The sequence below is a fragment of the Poeciliopsis prolifica genome, unplaced genomic scaffold (genome assembly GCF_027474105.1).
Source record: "Poeciliopsis prolifica strain line A6 unplaced genomic scaffold, Auburn_PproV2 SCAFFOLD012, whole genome shotgun sequence".
NCBI classification, from domain to species: Eukaryota; Metazoa; Chordata; class Actinopteri; order Cyprinodontiformes; family Poeciliidae; genus Poeciliopsis; species Poeciliopsis prolifica.
The window spans coordinates 1,754,801-1,778,368 of record NW_026562387.1 but is presented as its reverse complement, the minus strand read 5'-3'; the positions used below and the strand labels follow the sequence as shown (position 1 = coordinate 1,778,368).

The window sequence follows — 23,568 nt, the reverse complement described above, 5'->3', positions numbered from 1 at the left end:
AGCATCCTAGCATTGCATTGTCTAAAACCATCATAGCTTTATTTGTTTGTAATGAATATCTGAATTGACACGAAAACCTGCTCCATCTGCTTCCATTGATGTTTTCATACTCAGCAGTTTGCTGAAGTGCTAGGCTAATGTTAGCATGTTTTACTTGGCATTTTCATATGACTGTAAATTGTCTTGTAACGTATTTCAATTCCGTTTCAGTTTTCCAGATAGAAGTTATAGCAAAGGCTGTTTTCCTGCTTCATTAACTTTACACTTTGCTTGGAGCATTATAAAATTTAACAGCCAATCCTTCAGCTGGTCTAACTTAAATTTGCTTCACAAATCAACTTCAGCACTTCTAGTTGAGGGGAGCTGCTGGCAAAATCCAGCAGTGGTCCAACAAATGGGCATTGAGCTGCTTGAAGTTGTTTTAGTCGGAGCGCTGATCACAATCATTTTTGAAAAGCCTCTCTAATGGATATTACTGTCTGTTTTAATCCAGATGGAAGTGTATATCGATGTACATATCAAACTCTAGAAATAAGAAAAACTACTTTTAAAAGCGATTTCTTGCGAGTGGTCTTCATCAGAGTTGATTTCCTGGCTAACATGACCCCAATCAGGATACAGAGCTGCACTTATCAGCTGTATTTCCTGCTACAGCATGTATTTCCTCTTTCTATGCCTGCTGCAGGAGCCTGTCCTTCCTGCTGCTTCCTCTCCTCCTCCTGATACTCCTTTCCATACTTCCCTTGATGACACGGCCAGCCAGGTAGGAAATCCCAGCGGGGCTTTTTAGTCTTGCTTGCTTGTTGGCCTGCTTGCTGCCCACATGCCTGATCAAACCAGTGTGAGCCGTACCAATACATGAACAGCTTACAGAGAAAATAATCGGATCCCCACTGATTATCTGGTTCTGCTCTGTCGTGCCAACCGTTGTCAAAGACAGAAAGGTATTTTCACAGCAAAAACACAATCATGCCAAATATTTTAATGCAAATACTTTTGGTGCACTTGAAATAAGACCAAACTAAGTACAAGTAATTTTTTAGCATCATACAGAAGCTTGTTTTAAGAAAATAGTTCCTTAATATTAATAAAAATATTTGTTTCATTGACAGATTATCTCATTTGTGACTTGGGGAAAATGTCCCTATATATAATAATCTAGAACATTTTCATTAATATTAAGGAATTATTGACTTAAGCCAAGATCTCACATCTTGCTAAAAAACTACTTGTATGTTAGTTTTGTCTTATTTCAAGCATCTTAAGATATCTGCAGTAAAAATGACTTTAGTGTTTGCAGTGTTTTGCTAAAGCACATAATGGTCATATTATCCTGCTGCCATTTTATCCCATCTATTGGTGACTCCACTTCCACTGCTCATCATTGTGAATTCAGCATCACAGCCCCTGCAGCTTTCGCTTCTAATGCAGCTTTTAGGTATTTCGTCCCATATTTCCATCCTCATCTGTTAATTTTGTCCTCTCCCATCCATCCATTCATCCATCCATGTGATTGAAGGCCACCAGATCACCCAGACCCTTGCAGGCGGATGACAGACACCCATGGAGAAGGAAGGTGACCCTGTCAGAAATAAAGATGTAGAGTTTGTGCAACTGTTGAGTTTTCTCACTTTACAATAAGATTATGCAAACACAAAAGAAGCCCATTAGTTGACCAATGGGAGAGGTTCTGTGATGCTGTTTTACTGCTTTTATTGCTTAAACTTGTTAGTGGCCTCAGCTAGAAACTGAAATCAGATTCATCACCAGATGTCCAACATCTTGCAAAACTGATATTCTGTTGAGCCACAGCAGTTTACACTTGGCAGCTGATTTCAGACAATTTTTTAAAACCAAAATTAGTTTGCATTTATTTATTTTATATCTTCTTTGATGCACTAAATGCATTATGCAATTTTTGAGTGTGATTACATCTTTGACTGTTTCTATTCTGGTGACTTTTTACCAAGGACAGTAAAAAACATAAATGAACTTTAAAGTCACGTATTTGAATAAATTGAATTAAAATAGAGAGAGAAAAAGAAGAAAAAGTGTTACTGTTATTGAGGTATTTAAAAAAGATCGACCACCCTTATAATTTTTCCATAAATTGTTCTTTCCAAATCAAGGTGAGATTATTCTACTGCAATAAAATATTTGTTTTCTACTCTTATTTGCCAGGAGTGCTAATCAATGTGTATTTGGTTTCTCTGAGAACAAGTGCAATGAGAGGGTTTAGTACTGTTGGAGGTGATTGTGAACATTAATGTGTTGTGCATGTATTTAGTTTCACCTAATTAGTTAAATACGGTAAAGTCCAGTTTGAGTCCCATTGACTTTGTTGGAAACATCGATCTGTTACATAAGACACAGCTTTGGTTCCTGTTTATTGGGTTAAATTTGGGACACCAATGACAGCCCTAATGGAGTCACAGTTTGCTGCATGCAGCCGATATTGGTTCCTTAGTTTTATCTTCATGTATCCATTGTGCTGAGTTCATCTGATTCTCCTGTGTTTTCCTCAGAGAACAGCGGAGGCTGAGATGGAGAGCCAGAGCCTAGAGGCTCACATGTCCATCCAGGAGAGGAAGCAGCTGATTGAGGCGCAGGAGGAGGCCTGGAAGACCAAAGGTCACGGAGCTGCCAATGACTCCACCCAGTTCACTGTGGCCGCACGGATGGTGAAGAAAGGTCAGAGGGCAAGCTAAACATCTCTATGGATTTTTATTTTTTTTTACCATCATCTGCATTGTCAAATACATATTCAACAATTCAGATGATGGAAGCATCTGATTCCAGGTTTGATGTTATGTGTTCCTGTAGGGCTGGCCTCTCCCTGTGCTCTCCACTCTCCCCTCCACTCCAAATCAAAGAACAGTCTGGCCGTCTCCAAACCGCAGGAAGGTCAGTCTGACTTTTATTATAACAAGCACTTATTGCAGTTTTACCTCTGCACCTCAAGCCTCTGATTACCTGTTATGTAACACCAGACGTGTTTCCATTACAAATTAGCAAAAACTTTATCTACATTCCAGCAATGTTGAAAAAACAAAATTTTGCAATTGCAGTGTTTCCATTAATTCTTCATTAAATAAATAACAGTAATACTATGACTTTCACCTCAGCTAGTGGTTAGTATGGAGCCTTTTACTTTCTGGGAAAAAAACTAAGTTTTCCAGGCAATTTCTCGGTTCATGTCTGATTTAAATAGTTTTTTATGCCGATGTTAATTGGTTGTTTTGTTCTTTTTCAAAAGACGTGGAGGAGTTCCCAGGTTTATTCCCCTTTTTTCTATTTTCCATCATTATTCAAACTATAAATGTCACCAACACAACCAAGAAGTTTCTATTGGCTCTGGAAGCCCAATAGAAACCAGCCTGTTGGTTTTTTTCACCTCAATGAATGTGCATGACCCTAAAGTACAGAACGGCTCATATTCACCTGCAGGAAACATTTCAAACACTCAGATCAACATACTGTCCATCGTGCTCAGTGATTGTCTGAAGTCTACATGTACATGCTGCTGCATTTCACAACGTGTAACGTGTGTGTTTGTGTGTGTGTGAGCAGCGATTAAGGCTGTTCCAGATCTGAATCTGGAATCGGACATAAAGCTAGAGAAGCTCGAGTCATTCCTTGGAAAGATCAACAGTAAAGGTACGTCCTAATATGACTCAGGTTAAATAAACTGTTAGTAAGAAGCATGAAGGAAAAAAATTACACTTGTCAAAAGTGTTGGTGGGTCGTAATTGTGCAGTTTTTTTTTATTAAAATGCTAATTTTGTTGATGTGATCTTTAAGGACGCACTGATCTCTTTTTTTCACTTCTGATACCAATATCCGAGATTGAGTATCGGCTGATTCCAATCCAGAAACATAAAGCTGAATTGACTTTTTGAAACACAGGAATAAATGTTCTGAATCACACATTTATTGGATAAGCACATTTAAATACACCAATAGCTTCAGAAGCTTGGTCAAACATATAAAAACAACTTTAATTTGTTCATTTAAGAGTAGAACAGCCAGTTTAAAGTAAATAATGAAAAACTGAAACTGACAAAAACAATATGGTGACTACTTTGGTCAAATATGTCAAAAATAGCAATAAACCCTCTTAAATGGTTCAGAAAGTATAATTAGGAATTCTAGATATAATGTCAACACAAAGCATAGATTTAGACTGAACAGATTTGCTCTTATGGACATTGTCACAGATACCAGATCTAGAATTTTTGATATCGGGACCAATACAGATATTGATGACTGATCGGTGGATCTCTGGTGGTATTTAGAGCCAAACAAGTGAAAACTTAGGTTGTCTCTCCTCAGTGCCTGGACTGCCAGAGGCGACCATCTCTGTGACTGAGAAGAAAGTGAAGGAAGTGATGACCCTGGAAGACGAAGCTTTTTCCAAGTTCTACCGTCACATGGACGAACTTCCTGGCAGCACCAACAGGGTGGAGATAGACGACGACTTTGATGCCATTTTTGACCCCCAGGTGCCAAAGTAAGCTTCAACTGTCAGGAGACCGAGCTTCAAAAAGAAAAAGAAAATGAAATGCTTTGACCTTACTTTGACCTTTCATCTATGTCTTTCCAGATTGACTTCGGCGATGGTGCAGCACAAGAGGGCGATGCGGCCGAACCGCAACGTTCAGTCATCAAGGAACCCGCTGAAGAAGCTGGCAGCCAGAGAGGACATCAGACACGAGTACACAGAGCAGAGACTCAACATCGGCCTGCTGGAGAGCAAAAGGATGAAGGTGGAGAAGAGTGAGTAAGGAGGGATTACGCATCTACTTTTTCTTTAACTGAAGCTGTTTTATTTTTATTTTCCTGTATTATATTCGTAAAAACTAGGATTCACCTCGTGTGCCTGTCAATTGCGAAACAACTTAAATTATGCTGGAGTTTTTCTCATGTTATTTTTGTGTTGCACCATTTGAGAATTTGTTTTGGGGGATTTTCTTTAATCCACAGTCAGATGAGAATTGCTGAACTCAAGTACACAATCATATTTAATAAATTAGAATATAATTGGGGACTCAGTTTACTTCAGTAACTGTGTTCACTAAGAGAAACACACAGATTAATTCATAAATGTTATTTTCTACTAACATGAATTCAAGAGTACAGAATTGTATCAAATGAATAATACAAAAATGTGGACTTAAGAAAAATGTTTCAAACATGCATGGGTTTTTTTCCTCCAAAATGTACTTTTATTGTGATAGTCCCAGCCAGTTATATATTTTGAATTATTGAATATGACTGTACATTAATTGGACAAATCATAATCACTGTCAGATGAAGTGAGCGACACTAACGCTGCTTCTTTGTTCTACTTTGCCACATACAGATTGTCACCTTTCCAGATAAACTCTATTCACTGATGGTTGTGGCGCCTTTCACGAGATAATACACCGTCTTAGAAAGCAAAAAAAGTGATTCAGGAATAGTTTGTAATGAGCATTAGTTCTGTACTCATCTTTGCTCATCGTGCTCTCCATAGTGAACAAGAACTCTGGGTTTTCTGAAGTGGCTCTGGCCGGTTTGGCGAGCAAGGAGAACTTCAGCAGCGTCAGCCTGCGCAGCGTCAGCGTCTCAGAGCAGGCGTCCAACAACAGCGCCGTGCCATACAAGAAGCTCATGCTGCTACAGGTCAAAGGTCAGAAACCTGCACTGATGACATCTCCTTGATAAGTGAAAACAAGGCATTTGACCTCAGCAAGTCTGGAAAAGCACAGGGAATAAAACGCATGGATAACAAGATAAAAACATTTTAGGATTGTATTACTTATCCAACTGTCTAACAGTTGTATCCCTGCCTAGAAATCCATTCTTACATTTGTTCATCTCATTGGTCAACATCCATCTATCGAAACAACCAATCAGGTCCAGGAGGAGGGTCTTAGGGCTGTCCATCATGCCCATTTGTACTCCACTCACCTCTCCTCCTCTGCAATGCACCTGTCTGACAGCAGCCTGTAATGCTGCTTAGGCTACCTAGGACCGCCATCTATTACGTCAGATGACATTTCCTGTAGCTGAGCTTCTCTGCCAGTAGCATATTTGGCAGCATGTTCATGAGGATGATTGATAGCACTCTGGTTGTTAGTCATTGGGAGCAGTGCATTTCTTCAGATGGGGCTGGCTGCACAGGGAGGAGGTGGATTATACTGTCACAACAGTGACAGTTTTAAAGAAGCATATTTTTTTAATGAAGCTTTAATATATCTGAAACCTAACTACTAACATCCCTTTTGGACATCATTTCACAAGTCAGTCATTTTGAAGGCTTATTAAGGCTTACTGATTTGAACTCAATGGCAGCAGTTCAATTTACTCGTGTAAGAGAATGGAATTATAAATGCCCTCTGATTCAGTCGAAGCCTGAAGGATGCTGCTTCCTGGGTGTCCTCTGCTGATATCTAAAAGGAGAGACAGGATTCACTTTATTTTGCTGTCTCTCTTTTATCTCCCTTACACGTATGTTGGCAACAGCTGTGGCTCTAAATCATTCTCCCCAGGTCACCTCACTCCATCCTGGGCTGATCTGTTCCTCCGAACCCCCACTGCCCATAATCCAAAGCAAATCCAATGCATCAGGGGCTCTGCTTTGTTATGTTATCTGTCCCAGCTGAACGGTGGTAGGATTCACAGGCTCAAATTTAGCCTCTGCTGACTTCCATTAGTTGGAAGTCCCCAAAGTTTTAGCACTTTAGATGATCATTAGACAGATATATTTACCGTGCCAACTTCATCGCAGCGGGCACAATTTAGGTCTGATGGCTCTCGTGTGATAATCCAGGCGGCGATGAGCAATGAGCAGAGCAGCCACTGATAATCCACCTGTCTCTGTGTGTGTTTGTGTGAAACCAGGCCGACGACATGTCCAGGTCCGCCTGGTGGAGCCCAGAGCTTCCTCTCTGAACAGTGGAGACTGCTTCTTGCTTGTCACCCCGCACCACTGCTTCATCTGGATCGGAGAGTTCGCCAATGTCATCGAGAAAAGCAAAGTACGGAACCGGAATGTGGAGCGGCACAGAGATCAGTCTATTGAGCTTCGATTGCTGTTTTTTCTCTGTTGAGGCGTTATCAATCATCTTTTTTTTTTTTTTTTTTTTTTTTGAAAGGCATCAGAATTGGCCAACTTCATCCAGACTAAGAGAGACCTGGGCTGCCGGGCAGACTACGTCCAGATGATAGACGAAGGCGCCGGTGCACACAGCCATGCAGTCCAGGACTTCTGGAAGTGTATCGGAGGACAGTCGACTTATCAGTGTGAGCTTTCAATTAAACTGTCAAATTCTAGTTCAGAGGAACGGTTCTCCACTCTGTGTCGACTAAATTTTCCGCACAGTTCTGGGCAGAGGAACGTAGTGGACAAGCAAAACAACTGAAAACAACTGGTGGACCACCAGGCTTTATTTGCATCCCTACCAGTCTGAGCATTGTATGTTTATTTATTAAAGGTGTCCTTGTAGTGATGGCAAAGACGAGCTAAAGAGAACTATTTGGTGAAATGACTGGAAGCACAAAGACAACATAATATCATCAGTTTATACAAGGGCATTGAGGTCAAGACTATAATCACTGCCTCTCTACAAGCTAACAACTGCAACAAGTAACTGATGGGTAAAAGATGAAAACGTTTTGGACACTTTAATTTGGATAAAACAAGTAAAGTGCAAAAAAATATTTTAATTGTATTTCTTTTATGTTTGCCCCTGTTTAAGACTTTGTAGTTGGTGTTTAGGGATTGTGAATTATGTCTTGCAGGTGATATTTGCAAATTTTCTGTCAACTTTAAACATTTTTAACTCAAAACTACAGTTGGCTCCTGTATGACTGCTCTAGCATCTCTACCAGCAGGCCTTAGCACATTTTCCTGTGGAAATTCTGTGTAGCATGCAGTTTATTGGCCTTAGAGTTCAGAGAATATGGAGTGCTGCAGGGATGCACCGCAGCATACAAGTGCTGCAGAAGTTGTTGGCCTGATTCCACATCTGTTTTTATGTGTCAATCATTAACCAAACATAACATAAGTTTGTCCAGAAGAACGCTCAGTGTTGAAACGCCAGCTGAATCCCTCTGTTTGTTCTTGTAGCTGCAGGAACTCCAGATGAAGACGAGCTGTATGAAGCCGCCATCGTGGAAACAAACTGCATCTACCGTCTGGTGGGTGACAAGCTCGTCCCAGACGACGACTTCTGGGCCAGAATGCCCCGTTGTACACTCCTCAATCCCAAAGAGGTTAGATTACCATTAGAATCAGATCAAATATAGTATTAATTCAGACAAGGTCTTAAGTGAGGTTTTAGGGTCACAATGCAGATTTCTGTCCTTCTGATTATTGTGCAGGTTTTGGTGTTTGACTTTGGCAGTGAGATGTATATCTGGCACGGGAAAGAAGTGACTCTGGCGCAGAGGAAGGTTGCTTTCCAGCTGGCCAAGCATCTTTGGAACGGCACCTTCGACTACACAAACTGTGACATCAACCCACTGGACCCAGGAGAGTGTAACCCACTCATCCCAAAGTAGGGAAACACACTTGAACACTTCCAAACTTATACACCATTCACTGTTTCAATGCAAAATTGACTTTTTAGAGCTTTATATCATAATATAATGTTATTACATCACTAAACACATACATGGTCCCATTGCTTTGACCCATTATTGCCTGTTTGATGGACCCTTGGCTCTCCTATAGCAACCATTTGGGGAGCCCAGCCAATCAGAAAGTAGAATGCTTTAGATGAGGATAGGTCAAACAAAATCCAATATGATCCAATATAAATTAGCTGAAGCTAATTTGAGAAGAATGAGCAAAAGAGACTTTAGATGTCCAAAGAGAATAAAGACATACACCAAAAGGTTTGATTCTGTAATTGGATGGACGGCTGTAATGATGCACAGATGCTGGCTGTAGTATTGACTCTTGGGGACGGAAGACAAATGGATGCCACATTTATTAGATTTTTATTGCTAAAATATTGTGAACTATATATCATTTTCCTTCTTATGCTTTACAAATGTGCTGTCCTTCTTGTTTTTGGATCTAAACTTCCAGTAATTCACATTAAAGTTTGTGGATGTAATGTAAAAAAAAAAAAAGTGTCAGAAGTTTTAAAAATATTAATATTAATGAATGACTAAAATCTGGGCCTTATCTGTCATTATCGGTGTGTGTAGAAAAGGCCAGGGCCGGCCCGACTGGGCAGTGTTTGGCCGCCTGACTCAACACAATGAGACCACCCTGTTCAAGGAGAAGTTTCAGGACTGGAGTGACTCCAGGAAGACGCCCAGTCCCAGCACAACAAACGACGACATTGCGGACCACAAGGTATCACGTTCAGAGCATTTGAAATTCTCCTGTTAATCAGCAAGTCTGCATATAAACTCTGTCTTCTCACCTTTTCATGCATCTTTCCCAGGAACAGCCTACTTCAGATCATCCTCGTGCATTCAATGCGTCCTTGATGCTTCCCGTCCATCAAGCGGCAGTGTGCACCGTTTTAGACGGGTTCAACGTGGGGCGGGGTTACGGTCTGGTGGAGGCTGAGGAGTGGCGGAGCTACGAGATCAGCACTCTGACAGTGGAGGTGTGGCACATCCTGGAGTTCGACTACAGCCGTTTGCCCCGCCAGAGCATCGGACAGTTCCACGACGGCGACACCTACGTGGTCAAGTGGAAATACATGGTCAGCACTGCAGGTCAGTGCTGCCACCATGGATTAGAAACTATTTAATGGGGCAGTGTTATCTAAAATTAGCTTTTTTTGAGCTTTACATTATGTTATGATGTTTTTCCCTCATTAAAAATACCTGGAGTGCTGCCTTGGTTCTTTCGTTCATGTTTCAGAAATCCTTCAATCTCTCTTGGCAACCATTCACCTGTGCAACTTGTTTATTCGAACCTAGATCCAGCTTTGAGGGCAAAGCTCCTCCTCTGAGCTGCAGTTTCCAAACTTCCGCCTAACAGAGCGGTCTGAGCTCCTTCAGACTAGCCAGAAGCAATTAGCAAACAGCTGACAGAACTGTACATATGTGGAACTCATGAGCTGCTTCTCAGTGCTACGCTGGTAAAGATGTTGTTAAAGAGTTAATAGAGGAGCCATGTTGTGATGACTTCCTGAATGCAGAGTTTCAGAAAGAGCAGGAGTTTCTTAAAGAGACAGAGGCCTAATTTCAAGATTTTCAATTAAAAACTCAGATTTATTTCAAGTCATTTCATATCTGTAGCCTTTTATAACAACTGAAGGTAATAGTTACTTGACTGTGCTATAAAATGGCTCCATCTACCTGGAGAACACAAAACACTGCCCCTTTACATCTGAACTTGTGTTCTAAATATAAGATCTCAGATTAGAGTGGTTCTCTAAACTTTCTCATCAGTTGGGAAGAGACAGAATCCAGAGCAGCAGAAAACCGCCGGAGCTGGGAAGGAGAAGTGCTGCTACTTTTTCTGGCAGGGCCGCAACTCCACCGTCAACGAGAAGGGGACGTCGGCGCTCATGACGGTGGAGCTGGACGAGGAGCGGGGAGCTCAGGTCAGTGCGTTTTCTGGTTTAACGTGTGTTCACAGTGGAACGCCGTGTGAACATGGTCATTTTAGCTGCACACTAATGTTCACCTTGATTTTCCTACAGGTTCAGGTCCTGCAGGGGAAGGAACCGCCATGTTTCCTTCAGTGTTTCAAAGGGGGAATGATTGTCCACTCAGGAAAAAGAGAAGAGGAGGAGGAAAGTTCACAAAGTAAGGCTTGTTTCATGATATCAGACATTTTCATTTATCTAATATTAAAAGCTCTGTTTTTCCTTTTATATTCAAACATGTGGTCAGTATTTAACCCACTTGGTCTCACAGCAGTGACTGTCTCCTTTTCACAGATGATTGGCGTCTTTACTGTGTTCGGGGTGAGGTGGAAGTGGAAGGCCACCTGCTGGAGGTGGCTTGCCACTGCAGCAGTCTGCGTTCCAGAGTCTCCATGGTTCTGCTGGGTGTCAGCCAGGCTCTCATTTACTTGTGGCACGGCTGCAAATCCCAAACACACACTCGGGAGGTGGCACGCATCGCCGCCAACAGACTCAGAGAACAGTGAGTGGAAATTCTGCTTTCCTGAGGACATATTTCCTGAGAAGTTGTTGAAATATGAACAGGTCTGTTTTTTTGTTTGCTTTTTTGTGCAGTTGTCCTCTGGAAACAGGGCTGCACAGCAGCAGCAGAGTAACTATATGGGAATGTGACGAAGAAGCGGAGCCGGCAGGGTTCTGGGAAGCTCTGGGCAGAAGGGACAGGAAGGCCTACGACTGCATGCTTCATGGTGAGTCAACAGGTCAGACTGGTAAAAAGAATGACATAATTACACTGCATTTGAAATATTACCATTAAATATGGTAATATTTAATTACAAACCTAATAATGTGCTTTTTATCAAGAGTTTTGTTGCAGATTTTTTCATCTTTTTAAAGTATGATCAAGGCAACTTTGTTAAAACTAATTTTCAGTCAGTGTCTGCATTTAATCTTTCTTGGCATGTCATTCACATCTTTGCTTAATATTTCCTCTCTCCCTGGCAAAACTTCTCCACATCTCTGACTGTGAGACTGTCTAGTCCACAGCCCTATTTAGGAGGCCCTGAGTATTTTATCCAATTAGGATTAGGTCAGGAATAAATCCTTCCAAAAATATACCTTTGCTAGGAAGCTAAAGATAGCAGTGGGACCTTCAAAACGAAACAAGACAGACACCTGATGGTTTCAGGGCAGATTTAACTGTTTGGAATTGTTGGTGATTTCATCCAATTTTCTCAAATATTAACTTTCATCTGAAGAAAAGCTATCCCATATCATGATGCTGCCAAAACCCTACTTCACTGTATGAATGGTTCTTTAGCTGATTGGTTTACTGCTTATAACCAAAAGTTCATGCTTAGTTTCATCAGCCACAGCGGCTGCACACTTATGGCATAATCCAGGAACACTGAAGAACTTAACCTCTTAGCATTTCTATCAGTGTAAGGTTCTTCACATTTACATGATTTATTTTAATACCAACAGTGAAGCCACCAACCAAAGGCTGACCTGAATCCAGCTACAGCATTTTATGAAGTTACACTGTCTCCCCTCCTGGTCAGCAGGTGGAGCTATTGAGCTGTTTAGGTTCCCTTTGCTGCCTATTAGTCACTCAGCTCTCAGCCTGGTTCTGTGGTAAAGTGTCTCTGTTTCCATGAGGATCCAGTCTGTCCTAAGAGTCAGCAAACTTTACAATGCAAAAAGTGATTTTGGCCCTCGTTCCAGCTAAATAAGGTTCCATTAAGGCCACTAATGTTTGGAAAAAGGACAATTTCTATTTTCCTATCATAAAGTTGTCATTTTGAAATATTCACCACTTTTCTACGTATTTTTATTCTCTAAAACAAGAAAAAACAAAGAAAATCATTAATCGTTTGCCAAAGGAGGACAGACATATTTTGTTTTGCTGAAATCTTCATCCTGAAGCAGCGATGTAAACATGGTAGCAGCACCAACACTTCACAAGTCAAACTTTTAAAACCTTTTTAATGCCACCTTGAATGAAATTTCAGACAGAAAAAAAACTAGAAATATTGAGGAAGTTGGGGGATCCTGAATGTGTGTCACACAATGAGACAATTTCAATTTCATTTTTGTTTATAAAGTGATAACATGCTCTCTGGTCCAATAGCTGTATGGATCCATCAAAAGCAAAACAACTATTATTTGCCAAAAAGAGGATAGCTTTGTTTTCTTTTTGTGATGTGTTATATGGAAAATAAAGAAAAACACAAGTCACATATTCCCAACTTGATGACTTGAAAGCTTTTCATTTCATTCTGACTTTCTGAAAGCTGAGTTTCAGAAACAGCAGGAGTTTCTTGAAGAGACAGAGGCCCAATTTACAAAGTCACATTTTTAAGTCACCCTTGATTTATATGGCATCTTTGTATCCACTGAAGGTAACAGTCACTTGATTGTGCTGTGAAAAGATGTTAAAAAGATGAACCTTTGTCACTCAGATCCCGGCAGGTTTAACTTCACGCCTCGTCTGTACCAGCTGAGCAGCAGCTCTGGAGAGTTCACAGCCGTGGAGTTTCTGTACCCAGCCAGAGACCCGGAGCAGGTCAACTCCATGCCGTTCCTTCAGGAAGATCTCTATGGAGCCTCACAGCCAGGTAAACGCAGCCTGGAGCTCTGGCTGCTCTAAGAGTCTCACTTGGCTTCTGTGGCGAGGATTTCTGCCAATGTCTGACCGCTAGCTAGTCGGTAACTTTTCAAAGTAAAGCTCTTCAACAATCCCGACTCATCTGATCCTAAATGCATCTCTCGTTCAGCCCTGTTCCTGGTGGACAACCACCACGAGGTGTATCTGTGGCAGGGCTGGTGGCCTCAGGACAGCGAAAACACCGGCTCGGCCCGAATCCGCTGGGACTCGGACAGAAAGAGCGCCATGGAGACGGTGCTGCAGTACTGCAGAGGTATTCATAGGAAGCTGTGTTTGCATTCCACATGTGCACAAAACTTTGTTAGTGTTCCACTGATGTAGAACAAACACAATTTTGCAGTTGCTGTGTTTCTGTTACATAAGAAATGCGATGAAAGTCACTCGTGAATAAGTTTTACACAATAAGTCATTGAAACGCCGTCCTTCTACCACTTCCTATCGACGACTTCTTCTTTTCCACCAGTAATATCATCCTGTTGTTGGATCACATTCTGGTGCAGCTAAAAAATCATGTTTGAGAAAACAAAAACTTTTTCTTAAACGAGAGTTGTTGTTTTTTTTCTCTTGAAATTAGTTTTCGTTAAGCAAATTTATCTTTGTAATTTCATTTTGCACAATTTTCTGGCCAATGGAGATGCAGCCAGTGTGAGGAAGCGTTCTGAAACCGGTGGCCTTTGTTTCCCTAGGGAAGAATGAGAAGAAGCCTCCAAAAGGCTACCTGATCCACGCCGGTCTGGAGCCGCTCACCTTCACCAACATGTTCCCCTGCTGGGAGCACCGGGAGGACGTGTCCGAGATCACAGAGAGGGTGGGATGCTTCTCCACGGCCTCCACAGCAACAAGCTTCACCTGTTCCTGAACCGTGTGTCTCCTGTTCTCAGGAGGCTGAGGTGTGTAACCAGATCATCCTGGTGGAAGACGTGTTGGCCCGCCTGTGCAAGACCACCTACCCGCTGGCTGAGGTTCTGGCCCGGCCGCTGCCCGACGGCGTCGACCCACTGCACCTGGAAGTTTACCTGACTGATGAAGACTTTGAGGTGAGAACCGGGATTCTGCTCCCAAATCATTTTGTTTGTCAGATATGAGACGTGAAGCCTGACTCATCTTTAATGTCTTCAAAACCAACAGAAAGGTTGGTAAAAGTGAACACTGACAGGTTTTAGGCACCAGACTGAAACATTTGACTTCATAATGTAAATAACAAAGTTCTCATTGGGACCGTCACAATAGCAAATTTTACTGAAAGATAAATTGTCCCAGAAGTTATTGCAAAGAACAATAATATTGTTGTTTTGAGACGATTTTCAAGTAATATAATAGTAATGGGTTAATAATGCAAGATCTCATTCTTACAGATGAATAAACTTAAAGTTCTAGTGAATATTCAACACTGGAACTGGAAGACAATTTAAATATCCAAAATAAATCAAATGAAAACAGCAGGTGAAATGAATTATCTATAAACATAATCATCCTTAAGAAAAATATTCTAGTTGAGACCAAAGCACCAGGCTGAAGACTTATCGTTCAGTTTTTGGTAGAAAGAGAGAAAAGAGAGAAATGATAACTTATGAAAATAGAAATGATTGCGCTCATGTTAAGTGATCATGCAGTTAATTGATTTATTACTTATTGCAACATTTCTAGTATCAAACAAAATTCCAGACTTCCAAAAACAGATGAAACCTTTTTAGATTATTTCTCATTATGAGCACAACTTCAGTGTTTTACTAAGGTTTTATGTGACAGATGATCCTCATTCCAACATTTTCTGCTTCCATTTTGTTCTTCTAAACAGACCATGTTATTCTCTATTCGTTCTTTCAGCAAATTGAAATTTTTCGATTCGGCACACTGTGGTTAATAATTAATCAATTACTAAATTAGATAGTTCAATTAATCCATCACATTAATTGTGATTAATTTGATGAATCGTTTCAATTCTATTCCTTTACTGAACCATTGTAGGTGAATTTATTTTGTTTTATAAAAATAAATCTTTAAGTGATTTTTGGAGATAAATGAAACTGTCCATCTTATGCCTCTTTGACCTCACCTGTTTCACTCATTCCACTTCTCCAGGGTGCAGGGGCTTATGGGAAGGTGAGTCCAAGCAGTGTTAGCATGGGAAAACAGACTGGCTCCATGTTGTTAGCATTTCTACTTCTAACATCTTGTTTTGTTGTTTTTATTAAATTATCAGTGAATGCATACAAAACAAACATTACAGACTATAAAAGGCGTTGAGCTACATAGTGACAAATGACCAACTAGAGAAGAATAAAAACTAAGTTTAAAACATAAACATTAAAATGGATATATTTAGGACACAGACAAAATACAGAACATAACCAAGTTGTGTCGGAACAAACATGGGATTGGTTAACATATGCACGTCAGGATACTTAGATTTTTTTACGTTAATGAATCTTTATTTATTATTTTCTCTAATATTTATTGTTTTGACTAATTTAGTGTCAGCAATATTTTGGGTGAAAGAGGGAGGAAAAAAGCCAAAAAAGTAATACAGACCATAGAACAAATAAATGAATGAAGTATAACTATAAAACATATGTATATGTATTATTAGGTTCTCCTGTTTCCACTCTACTTCCTAACATTTCTAACAGAGCGTTTCATTTGCATGCTGTTCACCAGCATTTGGACTGAATCTTGGAGCCTTTTTCTGTTTTTTAATTTTATGTTATTTACCGGACGACAACAAAACGGGACGTTTGAGTTTGAAAGTGCAGATGCATGAGTTTGTGGACTCGGTCTGTGAGTTGTGCCTGACTGCCGGTGTCTCTCCCACAGAGAGTCCTGGACATGAGCAGGGAGGAGTACGGCGCTCTGCCCGGGTGGAAGCAGGTCAACCTGAAGAAATCCAAAGGACTCTTCTGAAGGGTGGAGAGCCTTCGTTTTATTTTACATTTTTTGTCATCGTTGTTTCTTTGCTCACGCAGCAGACGCTCGGGAGCAGCTCCTCCCGAGCCGAAGCGTTACCGCGGCGATGCGGAGGAGAGGCGCGTCAGCCTCTTTCTCACGCCGCTGATCTCCATCCTCTCTGCGCCCGGGTGGGTGTGCTGGGGGAGCGGAGCAGAGCACTGGGATCTGTGTTAATAGTGCTCCTTTATAATGACACTGTTAATGACTGTACATATGTAGCATATGGAAAGCAGCCTGGGTCCTTCCACTGGCTGCCTTACAGCCATCTGTTGGAGTGGAGGCAGGTCTGTCAGCCTGTTGGACACATTCCACTTCAGACTCTCTGCTAGATATGGATGTTTGTGCATTACAAAATATACATATATATATATTTATATTAAAACCACAGAGGAATTATATAAAAAAATAATAGACTTTAGATATCAAAATAAAATGTACATTATTGCAGCAAATCTTTGTGTCAGATGTGTGTGTAAGTTAAAGTCACCTACTAACCAGACGAAGTGGCTTTGAATGCAGGAAGAACACGAGCTTTGATTCCAGACGGCAGCCTGACTGTGACTGCAGTGGATAGTGCCTTGCTCCATGTACAGTTTATACACATCCTGTTCTGGATTTTCAACATTGTTTGTGATGAACCAACCAATAGAGAAATAAAGAGATGAAGTTTGATATGAATGCAGTCTGTGTTGTGTCTTATTGTTCATTATAAAGTACTTCCACTCAGTTAGGCGGTCTTGTGGCCAAAACTTTTTCCCGTTTGGGTTCGATTGCACTTTTTAATTATTTGTCTGAGCCACAAACTCATAGATGTGTTATAGTTTTTGAGTATGTTTCTGTTTTTCATGTGGCTAATTCTCCAAATTTTGTCTTTCAGAAAATTATGGTCTGATTTTAATTAAATTCAACTGATTTAGGGTCATTTGATGTGGACAGACATGTTAATATAGACAAACTGAATAAATCCCATGCTGTATCATGACTGCACACAGCCCTCTAACAGTGAGCAGCTCAAAGCAGAAACATGGAGACGGCTGCTCATGCAGAGCCAGCTGACACCTGATGAGGACTGCTGGCCCTTTGTCTCCTCCTTGTGGCTATGATTATAACTACACCAGCTTACTTGGGTAATTCACTTTCAATAGTGAGCTCCTCTGAGGACTGTCACTCCCCTCACAAAGGCCACTATGTTTCATGGAATACAAAAGGATTTAGCTGAATGATTAGAAAGCTGAAAGATCTGTGGCAACTTTCAGAACTGCAATAATCCATACCTGAAGTGGGAAAATCAGTTGTTTACCTCACATCAATCTGGTCTTCATGGAGCAGAAGCGAGATGAAAGCAATCGTATAAAGAAGTCTCATTCATAGTTTATGTCAATTCATGCTGAGGATACTCCAAACATCTGGAAGGAGATAGTTTGGTGGATAACCAAAGCTGTACATCACTAAAGCAGTGGACTCACACCATGTTCCTCAAGGGCCGACGTCCTGCAACTTGTTTAGACTTTAGACTTTAGACTCCTTTATTGTCCATTAAACTTACATAAATGGAAATTTATCTTTGGCATTGGCACAAAAACACACAACACAACACACATCCCAGTTGCCACAAAACTATGTATAATGAATAAACAAGATCTGTAAAATAAAATTACAGATCTTGTTCTGAAGAAAAGTTAACTTTACAAATATTCTAAACAAAACAAAAAGTAAAACGCATTTGTGTTTTAAAAAAGGCAAAAAGGAGGAAGATTTCCAGTTTAAAAAACTGCGATGTTACGGTTACATTACAGTAAGTCCAATGAATGATAGGAATGTTCTCACATCTCAGCATTTGCCACTAGTCTCTCAGTCTCTGGGGTCAAACTGTGTCAAATTGCACACAAATAGCCCAGACATGATAGAGCATGCAACAAAGCTATACAGGGCTTTGCTAATGAACTAATATTGGAATCGTGCTGAAAAGGACATGTACGTTGCTGGACACTGGCTGCTGAGGACTGAAGTTTGAGACCACTGCCACAAGCATATCGTCCCTAAGGTAAAAACATGGCGGCTGCATCACCTTATGGAGAGGCTCCAGTCTTGGAATTGGGTCAGAGTTGATGGGAAGATGGATGGAATGAAATACAGGATGATCCTGGAAGAAAATCTGTTAACAGACTGATGTGAGGGGTTCAGCATCTGGTGTGAAAATTATGTCAAGAGCCTTATTAGATGTACCTAAACTGAAATATGAAGTATCTAAGCCAATATTTGTATTTTCAAAGCATAATTTAACCACTATGTGATTATTGGAACCTAACAGGAAGTTGTTTTGTATCATAGTCCTCTCTTCAAACTTTCACCATTAAACAGGAAGTTGGTGGAACTCCCAGAGAGAAGCTCTGATTTCACAAAGTTTTTAGCACCAATATGACTACAGCAGTCATATTTTGATTTTAAAGGCTGGCAAGCAGCACCACCAAACCTGGAAGTGAGTAACAGTCTGGGGGCAGTCTTGAGTCGTGGCATCCAGACCACCGCCAGGCTGCGAAGACGGATCCAATCCACATGCAGGTTCCCAGAGACTGGAGTATGGAAACATGCTGCCGGTTAAAGTGCGTATGCATTAATGCTGCTGGTTGACGTTTATTGCTCAGGACATCAGCTGAGCTGAATTTCGCCACGTGGATTCAGTTGAAACGCTCTGATACCTACATGAACTCACAGGTGAAGACTCCAATCTGCTGTCCAAGCCCTCAGACTTTCCTGCCCGGGTTTCCAGGCTGCTCTCCAACACTTTGCACTGAATGCTCTCAGATGTTCTCCTGGCCCATCTGGAAGACCAAGCACAATTACAGGGGAATTTCATGCAATCATAGAAGAACAATATACACACCCGGCCTGTCCACCTAGAGGAGGAAGACGTTGTGCCTCAACCAAACATGTCAGCTCAAAGCTGCATTGTTCATGGTTTTTCAAGCACCCGCCTGCTCACTCCATGCATATAGAAGTTGTTGGATGCTGAAGTGTAATTGTTCTGTTTCACATGCCTCCTCTGAACTCTACTGACCCGCTGGAGGAGACTGATGTGGCAACATGGCATGAATCCACCCACCACCTCCAATCTCTTCTGTGTCTCCTAGGCAAAAGTAGGAAGTCCTCTGTACGTTACACTCTGCCAGGTCTGTGTGTGGTCTTGTATTTGTTACATTGTAAAGGTTGATTTTCTTAATACATACCATGTTTTGGGGCCCAAACCCTGGTTTCCATGAGCAGTGTCATTTTGAGGTCAGGTTTAATGTTGGGTCTGTCTTGGCAGTGGTTAGTTTTGTGGTTAGCGTCGCGGTTAGCCTGCAGAAATGAATGCAACTCAAAGCGAAGTCCTTGGAAAGGTAGAGAAACACGTTTGTGTGTCTGACTCTAAACTCGGTTTCTTTGCTGGCCTACGACAAGCTTTTCTTTTTATGCACGCAATCTCTTTATAGTACACAGAAGAAACAAAGCAAAGACACACACTACACAAAGCCATTGTAAGAAATAAGTCTACATTCATCCACTTAAGTTCTGTCATGTATGAATATATTTATTGTTAGAAAAACAGTCAAAAAGTAATTAAAGAAATTAATTACTAAGACAACTTCTACACTATGCAAAGGTTTCACAAAAACTAAAACTAGGGAAGCAGTGAACTGAAAACCAACCAAAAGCGAGCCGAAAGTACAGCAGGCGCCGTAAGAAAGGCTTGCAGCATTATGCAGTATTCAGTAATGCTGCATAACTGATCAGTACAGTATTGTCCCCTGCAGGACTCCGTAGAACAGAGTCGTCGCACCTTTGACTGTAATAACATAAGTTGTCATTAGAGGGTGATTGTGGAGGCCTGGGCCTGTGAAGCTGTTCTGCAGTAAAGGTGAAACTCTAATGTTTGTCATTCATTATTAGATTATGCAGAGGGTAATTAAAATATCCATCAATATTTGCCGGGCCATATGCCACAAGATCATCTGCTGAATTCTAACATGTGAATCAGGAGGGTGAAGGTATCAACCTAAAGCTCTTAACCATCTGTAGACGCTGTAATGTTGTTCATAACCGCGTTCATTCAACACAGGCTTTGGTGCAAAGTGACACAGTTGAGCCTCAGCCCAGTTTTTATGTATTTATTGTTTTATTTTTTTACCATTGGCATTGAGCCCTCTCAGCCCTCTGCTCCTCCTCCTCCTCCTCCTCCTCCTCCTCCTCCTCCTCCTCCTCCTCCTCCTCCTCCCTCCTCCTCCTCCTCCTCCTCCTCCTCCTCCTCCTCTTCCTCTCTCACATGTAATGACACCAGCGAACAATGAGGCAGCAAACCAAGCTTGTTCTGCGCTCCCCACAACGCACCTCATCCCTCGGTTTTTTGTTCCTAGTTTCTATTTCCGAGTGGATTACTATTTGCTCTCAGCCTCAGATATCTTCCTTCTCTGAGCTGAAAAAGAAGAAAAAAACCCTCTAAGCTCAACATTTTTCGTCCAAAGTCTACATCAGACACTTCAAACACTCAGGGCCTCACATGATATAAAGGAACTAAATTTCCGACTTTTCTCGGTCTTTTCCTGCTGCCCGGGGCTCTTAGCGGTGAGCCGAGCTTGTTAACCCAGATTTAGATCTCCGTCCTGTTGGAGCCCATTAAAGAAGTTTGGATTTATGTAACACAGAGCGCAGCCACGTGCCTCAGGTCTGTCTGTCAACTCTGTCCCCTTCTCTCCTGTCCAGTTTCCAGTGGGACGGTCCCTTTAGGGACCACCAGGAGGCCCCGTCAACACCTGAGGCTCCTTTTCTGGACTAATGATCCGACCACACACTACAGTACCACACGTCCAGAGGTTTTAAGTGTCATGCTTCAGATTTATGATGGAATTAACTTTCCTTTTTTGCTGACACTTTCAGACAGAAGGTTATGGAGGAGGAAGAGTTAGCTTTTTTTTTTTTTTCCTGTTTGACTTTGACCTTCTCTTGGCCTTCATTTCATTATCCGACTGCTGATGGTCAAGGTCTCCCGCTCATCTTCATGCTCCAATCTTTTCTACATTTCCATTACATTTTGGGTGTTTATCTGTAAACTGAGATCATAACCTTTATGTTATGTTGAATTATTTTTACAGCATGTGTAAGGAGTGATTTCCACTTTCTGAGATGAGCGATGAAAAATATCAAACTTTTTCTTTATTTTTTTCTAAAGTGTTGCTGAAAATACACTGCAAAGGCCTGAAAGAAAATATGTTAAAGATGACAAAGACTGATTCCTCCATAAAGATCTGAATTTTGAGGTACATGATTAATATATTCACGCTCAAAAGTTTCTCCTCCTCCATCTGATGAATTATTCCTTCAGTTGACCTGTTAATGTTACTTCTAACTATCTCTGTGTAGATTAGCTTAGATCTGATTGGTCAGTCACTACCAGAAACTCTCACAACATCCAACCTTCCTCTTGACCACTAACGTTCTTTTGTTTGATTTTTTGATTTTATTTTTTTTTAATTAACAAAGCAGGAAGAAGTATGATGTTTGTTTTTGTGCTCTGAAGGAAACACATGGTGGACGGGGTCAGAGGTCAAGTGTACAATCTGAGGCTCGCAAAGACACAAAGACAAAGCGCCATAACCAAGAGGAGAAAGTAAGTCATCCTCTGGGTCTCGCTCTCCAGACTCAAAATGTTTGGGGAAGCAAAAACACACACACCTACAACCCCCCCCCCCCCCAACCCCCACCCCTACCACACACACACACACACACACACACACACACACACACACACACCCACACACACACACACACACACACACACACACACACACACACACACACACCATCAGGGCAATGAGCGTAAACCCAAATCCATCAACATGTTTCCATCAATGTTATGGCGCGGGTCACCCTCCAGAGACAAACGGTGTCGTTTCTAAACACACTCACACACACACATCCATACTAAGCAGACAGGAGGTGCAGGATGCAAACAGCTGGCTGCTGTCAAAGTGTAATTACTGCTTAATAAAGGAGGCTAATAAGGACTTAGCTTCAGCTGCGATTGGCTAAATGAGGAGAGGAGAGTAGAGGAGAGCATCACCAGATTCTGCAGACCGATAACAGCTTTGACCTACAGCTGCCTTCTAAAGCCCATCCAAACTTTCTGTGTGCAGCTCGACCAATGAGGTCAGAGCATCTGAACACACAGATCCTGCATCTGAACACACAGATCCTGCATCTGAACACACAGATCTTGTATCTGAACACACAGATCCTGCATCTGAACACACAGATCCTGTATCTGAACACACAGATCTTGTATCTGAACACACAGATCCTGCATCTGAACACACAGATCTTGTATCTGAACACACAGATCCTGCATCTGAACACACAGATCCTGCATCTGAAAACACAGATCCTGCACCTGTTCAGACAGGGTGGCCAATGCACCGGAAACAGGTTAGTAAATCTCAGATAAAATGCAATAAAAATTAAACCAGCTGAGGATGAGGGGTTTTTGATAAAAAAATTACAAAGAAAAAAAGTTTGAAATCCAATTAACTTTGGTTTTGCTTCAGTGTTAGCAATAAAAAAAAGTTGAGGCAGCTATTTAAATAAAAACTGTTCTATACTTTTGAAAAATTTCACATAAGAGATTAGTCTCACCAAAAAACAAACACAACAAAAAAAAAAAACAGATTTGAGCAAAACAAACAACCTTTTACTTTTATTTATTTTTTTTATCTTTGTCCTCAAAGCAGCAGGAAATAAATGTGCTGATAAATAAATCCTAACTTTAATCTGTGCCTGGATGGGTTTCAGTACATCAGTTCATATCACTGTGATGATGACACAAACCCAGAACACCAGCAGCAAATCAATGCAGTCCAGAAAAACTGAGTTAAATGCCTTCAAGTCTGACACAAACTAAAATCTGCCTGGAATCCAGAGTCTAGACTCACATTGTTACAGTGAATCAAACAGAAATGTTTCACTTCCCACATTCAAGGAAGAGCCATACAGAACCATCCTGATATGGACTTAATGTTTGCAGCAGATACATTGTGTCAAACAAATAAATACCATGTAGCAGAAAAAGGACGACTAAAGAGCAAGAACACAAAATGCATGCCCTGCTGTCTGAAAGGAATAGAATATTCTCATATTTTCTACAAATCATGTCCTCTGAGTCATTGGTGTGAGGTTTAAATCAGTAAGACAACAGTTTGGTTGAAAAGAGACAAAAAACATATCCCGCAATTTTAAAGAAATACTGAGTTATGTCAGAACAATTTCTGGTCAGTTTTATGTCTGTGGTTTGTTTTATGGCTACAGGAGAATTATTGTCGGGATATTTAGAGTTTTTCAAGA

The 23,568-nt window shown here is 41.1% G+C and overlaps 1 protein-coding gene and 1 long non-coding RNA gene across 16 annotated transcripts in view; one reads left to right on the top strand and one right to left on the bottom strand.

The window, feature by feature from the left end:
* The window catches only part of svila (supervillin a), a 68,232-nt gene extending 51,357 nt beyond the window's left edge, over window positions 1-16,875 (top strand). For 10 of the 15 annotated variants that reach the window (XM_055037339.1, XM_055037335.1, XM_055037343.1 and 7 more), the window contains 24 exons: window positions 686-763; window positions 1,520-1,576; window positions 2,526-2,691; window positions 2,824-2,904; window positions 3,571-3,657; window positions 4,333-4,510; window positions 4,604-4,776; window positions 5,516-5,671; window positions 6,886-7,022; window positions 7,140-7,287; window positions 8,114-8,259; window positions 8,368-8,543; window positions 9,202-9,352; window positions 9,444-9,723; window positions 10,405-10,559; window positions 10,659-10,764; window positions 10,899-11,106; window positions 11,199-11,332; window positions 13,046-13,201; window positions 13,361-13,504; window positions 13,938-14,059; window positions 14,133-14,288; window positions 15,334-15,354; window positions 16,066-16,875. In XM_055037339.1, the coding sequence (XP_054893314.1) occupies window positions 686-763; window positions 1,520-1,576; window positions 2,526-2,691; window positions 2,824-2,904; window positions 3,571-3,657; window positions 4,333-4,510; window positions 4,604-4,776; window positions 5,516-5,671; window positions 6,886-7,022; window positions 7,140-7,287; window positions 8,114-8,259; window positions 8,368-8,543; window positions 9,202-9,352; window positions 9,444-9,723; window positions 10,405-10,559; window positions 10,659-10,764; window positions 10,899-11,106; window positions 11,199-11,332; window positions 13,046-13,201; window positions 13,361-13,504; window positions 13,938-14,059; window positions 14,133-14,288; window positions 15,334-15,354; window positions 16,066-16,152 (3,303 nt within the window). In that variant the 3' untranslated portion in view covers window positions 16,153-16,875. The remainder of the gene's footprint in view (window positions 1-685; window positions 764-1,519; window positions 1,577-2,525; window positions 2,692-2,823; window positions 2,905-3,570; window positions 3,658-4,332; window positions 4,511-4,603; window positions 4,777-5,515; window positions 5,672-6,885; window positions 7,023-7,139; window positions 7,288-8,113; window positions 8,260-8,367; window positions 8,544-9,201; window positions 9,353-9,443; window positions 9,724-10,404; window positions 10,560-10,658; window positions 10,765-10,898; window positions 11,107-11,198; window positions 11,333-13,045; window positions 13,202-13,360; window positions 13,505-13,937; window positions 14,060-14,132; window positions 14,289-15,333; window positions 15,355-16,065) is intronic. The other 5 variants (XM_055037336.1, XM_055037351.1, XM_055037347.1 and 2 more) reach the window with 3 other exon arrangements.
* A 2,031-nt stretch (window positions 16,876-18,906) lies between these two features.
* LOC129364605 (uncharacterized) lies at window positions 18,907-19,721 on the bottom strand. The gene is made up of 3 exons (XR_008606464.1): window positions 19,425-19,721; window positions 19,256-19,324; window positions 18,907-19,019 (listed from the first exon to the last, which is right to left on the bottom strand). It is a non-coding gene; the product is annotated as an uncharacterized LOC129364605 (long non-coding RNA).
* Window positions 19,722-23,568: the final 3,847 nt, after the last annotated feature.